This window comes from Biomphalaria glabrata, chromosome 12 (genome assembly GCF_947242115.1).
Source record: "Biomphalaria glabrata chromosome 12, xgBioGlab47.1, whole genome shotgun sequence".
In the NCBI taxonomy this organism is placed as follows: domain Eukaryota; kingdom Metazoa; phylum Mollusca; class Gastropoda; family Planorbidae; genus Biomphalaria; species Biomphalaria glabrata.
Genome location: NC_074722.1, coordinates 29,671,617 through 29,675,971, shown reverse-complemented (window position 1 = coordinate 29,675,971; position 4,355 = coordinate 29,671,617). Strand labels below are relative to the sequence as shown.

General features: G+C 43.8%; 1 protein-coding gene across 1 annotated transcript; it reads right to left on the bottom strand.

Annotated features, from left to right (window-relative positions):
- LOC106067864 (G-protein coupled receptor GRL101-like) lies at window positions 1–2,896 on the bottom strand. The gene has a single exon (XM_056005310.1). It carries the CDS (start codon window positions 2,844–2,846, stop codon window positions 261–263), a length of 2,586 nt encoding a protein of 861 aa, XP_055861285.1. The 5' UTR covers window positions 2,847–2,896; the 3' UTR covers window positions 1–260.
- Between the last annotated feature and the right edge of the window lie 1,459 nt (window positions 2,897–4,355).

The following is a 4,355-nucleotide window of genomic DNA, read 5'->3' as shown; positions in this document are numbered from 1 at the left end:
AAACTGATAAAGGGACTACGATGGATTTTGTTTCCCTTTAACGAAACTCGACCCTTGCAGCGCCAGAGAATGTATACTCGTTCTTTCCTAACATAATAATAATTATCTGCTTGGAAATTTGTCTTTCAATTTAATTAGTGTCTCTCAAAACTTTTACTTTTATTGAACACTTTGCACATTTAGAAACTTAAGCGGTACGCTGTTCTATTTTAGGTTCGATTCTATATCGCTAAAAGACTATTCTCTGTACACTTTGTAGATCAAACGGATGTAGTTTGGCTTGATGGGCGCGTTGTTTGCTCGTTAGACTTCTGGTAATTTTGAACAATGCTAGGGACGGTGTACAGGATAGGGTTTATGGCCGAGTTAATGGGAAGGACAAGCACAGCCGTCCAGGCGTAAACATCCTTGTCCATCTGATAGCCACAGAGGGTCATGACTCCCAACAAGCCAATGGGGAACCAGCACAAGAAATTCGTCACGACCACAAGGAGTAGATTTTTGGCCACAGTGATGTCCTGCAGTCTCCGCTTCCCTACGTTGGTCAGGCATTCTTTCTCTACCCTCATTTTCGACATGGTCTTGTAGATGACAACTTGGCCCGCAGTGATCAGGAGGAACAGCAAGAAGTTGACGTAGATGAAGATGCTCTGTGAGTAAAGCCATGCCGTGTCTGCCAGAGGATTGAGCGGAAGCCCAACGCACACTCCAGTGGTGGTATACACCGACCAGTGTCCAAAGTAGTGCAGTCCCGGAATCAAAGCCAGAGCAATACCGACAGACCAGGTCACCACGCAGATAGCTATTGCAACTCTGCTTCTGATTTTGACTTGGCCAAAAGGAAATCGAATGACAAGAAATCTGTCCAGCGTGATAAGAAATATGAAAAATATCGAGGTCTCATTGGACAGCGTGGATAAAAAGCCTGATGCTTTGCAAGTCACACTGCTTCTCCAGCCCTGTTCTCCCCAGAGATAGCTGCCACGGTAATGCATATCGGCCGACGCTACAATGATCAGATAGACCCCCATGAGAAAGTCAGACAAACCAAGATTCAACACAAAATGGCCATAGCCCATGCCGAATGCCTTTCTGTCATAGACGAATCTATAGAAAATAACCACAGCGTTACCAAGGATGGAAAACATCCCGGTGGTCCAGAGAAAGATGCGCAGGATCGTAGAGTCCATTAAATCAGAACAGGAGGAAAAAGGATCTGGGGTGGCAGTACACGCCTTTAACGAAGTGTCGACGTTGTGCAACTGGCGACAGCAAAACTTAAAGTTGTCAACACGGAGGGAATAACATATTTTAATATGCTTGAACATATCTGGCCAAACGTTATCATCCTTGACCCCTCTAAGGTCAAGTTCGTGCAACGACTTTTCGTACAAACTGGATGTGAGACTTCGTAGCGCTATAGGCGTGTTTACCAGAAAAAACTTCTTTAGTTCACACAAAGGCCTCGTGAATGTAACATCTCTAATATTTGTATACGACAAATCTAATTCTTCAATCTTATTATTATTAAACGCATTAGCTTGGATAACGGAAAGCAGTGTGTTTCGGCTTAAGTTAAGATACCGTAGAACTGGCATATGTGTTAGAACGCTTTGATTCTCTATGCTCTCAATATAGTTGCCACTGAGGTCTAACTTGTACAAAACAGAAAACAGGCTCGAGAAATTCAGACTCACTATATTACATCTTGCAAACCTGGCCTCTATAAGATTGTTAAAAGAATGAGCTGGCTGGACAGAAAACACGTTCGGAGCATTGGTTCCTGAGATGTCTATGTATCTAGTTCTAACGTCAATCAGATTCAGGTCTACTTCAGCGCTGGGGTCGATAACAACAACCGCTCCGCTTACGCAGAGAAGCCCTGTTAGGCATTGTACGTTGCAATTAATTTCATCTTCGCCTTCCGGGCAGTGTTCCTTTCCGTCGCAAACGAAATCAGGATGAAGGCACATTTTTTGACGCTGGTTATTGTCGCACATAAAATAGCCCGGGCATTCAAGCGCGATGGAAGTGCTTTCATCCTCCCCGTTGGGGCAGTCATATTTATTGTTATTCACATAATGTAATGGGATGCAGTAAGCTTCTGGACATTTGACGTAGCCTTCCGGGCATTCAAAGTTTTGACAGTCTTCCAGATGCTTCATGTTCCTGCAGCCTATTAGTTCTTCAAAGTCGTCCTTTATGTATACGCATTTTGGAGCCCAGTTGCTGTAATTTAATGAGGGGTATTCCTTCTGGTAGCAAACTGTAGAAGCTAAAGCACCCAGTGTTTCGTCCAGCGGTCCCTCGGGTCCTCGGCAGTCTAGGACTCCATCATGTAGCATGGCTTCATACACGCATTTAGTTTTGTTGCAAAGAAAAACACATTTGGTGATATCTTCATCCCCGGAGGCTTTCATCTCAAGTTCTATGTCGTCATCTGTGCAGGTGTCGCAGTCGACCTCTCCGTCTCCTAACCAGTGCTTCGGCAAACATCGTCCGTCTGAACAGAGGGCGTGCTGGCATTTGAAGCAGTCCTGCTCGTCGTCTCCGTCCTCGCAGTCTTTGTACAGGTCGCACTTGTGTTCTTTGCCTATGCACTTCCCCGACTTGCACCTGAATTCATCTACGTCACAACCTAGTTGGCACAATCTCATTTCGTCACATCTAAACCATCGAAAATGTGAGCCACACATTAAGTTATACAAAATATTTCCTTGGTTTTGGCAGTTCAACAAAGGGATGATACTCGCATCAATGTTCCTTTGGGAGTTATTTGGCATGGCTAAAGATAAATTTGAACTAGTCGGAACAGATGTCAATGCTGTGTAAGCGTTATCTAGCATTATTAGCTGACCTTTGTTAAGAGCATTATTGATGCTCGCGATGTTGGGCTTTATAGGTTCAAATATATATTTGGCCAAGCCTTGACCTTGTTTAAGGCTCCAATAGTTTATTTCACAAATATAAACAGTCCAACTACTTGAGCCACACCCTGTGCTTTCCCAATAATTTCTTTGGGTTGAATATGAATCATGAGCCAATTGAACAGACTTACGTGTCACCTCGGACTCAATGAATGTCCACACAGCGCACCTGAAACTTGGTCCGTTTTTCGGGTGCCTCCTGCCCCACGACGTATGCACAAGTGGCATTTGATTTATCCAGCGAAAGCGGCGCCCTAATGTATGCTCTTCGCGCCTTAAACCAATACAGACACTGATATTGTTATGAGAAGTGTACTGTTGGACTTTGATCTTTGAGCTAAGGAACGCTTGCTCTTCTTTACTCTCCAAAGTAACTAGCTCTGAATCATTGTGATTCCCGCAGAGCGCGCTGGCGTCCATCCAGTTGATTTTACTGCTTGAGTTTCCGATTTGATAGCAGGAGAAAGTCGTCGAAGATGTTCTTCCAGATGGAAAATTTCGAACAAACCATCCGTCGGGACACGGCTGGCACAAGTCTGAAAACATCTGGATGGTCTGCTTGGAGTCTAATCTGACAGTTGACATATTTTCTATATTTTTAGAGACGTTTTGGTTTAATTCGTGCCCGATGAAGTCGAATACAAAGAGATAAACCTCGTGCGATAAAATTTGGCAAATGAATTTGAAAGAGGATGTCTGGCACCAATGGTTCACAGACTTGCTATCAGCCGTGGCGACAAATGCTTGAACGGCACCTTCCCTTAGAGTGATAACATTCTTATGTTTCAAGATGGCGTCTTTGAGAATGTTCGTTCCAGTCGCCGCGAGATGTAGATCTTTGGAAGATCTGTTTTCTTTCGAGAAGAAGTCCTTCCATTCATTTCTGCTGCTGATGGATTCCTGCTCGACCTTGACATTAAACGTTCTATTTCGAACCTGAAGGTTAAAAGGAATGTCCAGTAAAGTTATCTTGATTCTGTTCAGGTCGTTCTCATCACTCAGAAAAAATGCGTCCTGCAGACGATCATAGAACTGGATCTGGTTTTTGTACTGGGCGCTGGCATCGGCAATAAGAATCAGGTCGATCTTTTTTCTGAAACAATCTAGAATGGGCCATCTCTTGCTTTCACTAACTATAAAAGAAAGAAATATTTATAAACAGTGAATTCTATAACTTAGCGTATAAGTACCTAAATGCAACTTATAACTAATAACTTGTATTTCATTGACATGGGCCTCTGCTCATACTGAATAGGTCTAACTTCGAGAGGAAAGAAAAACAAGTTCCCCCTTTTAAGGTCATCTGTTTCTTTGGCCAACGCTTCACGAGCAGGATGCCATGTGGCCGGCACAACGACCAGCCGCCTTTACTTTCCCCAACTAAAGTCAAGTACCCATTAAAGTTGGATGGACTCAGGGGCGCCCTAG

What these genes read in the sequence shown, in the direction of transcription:
- LOC106067864 (XM_056005310.1), bottom strand. Translation starts at nt 2,846, where the DNA reads ATGCTAGATAACGCTTACACAGCATTGACATCTGTTCCGACTAGTTCA.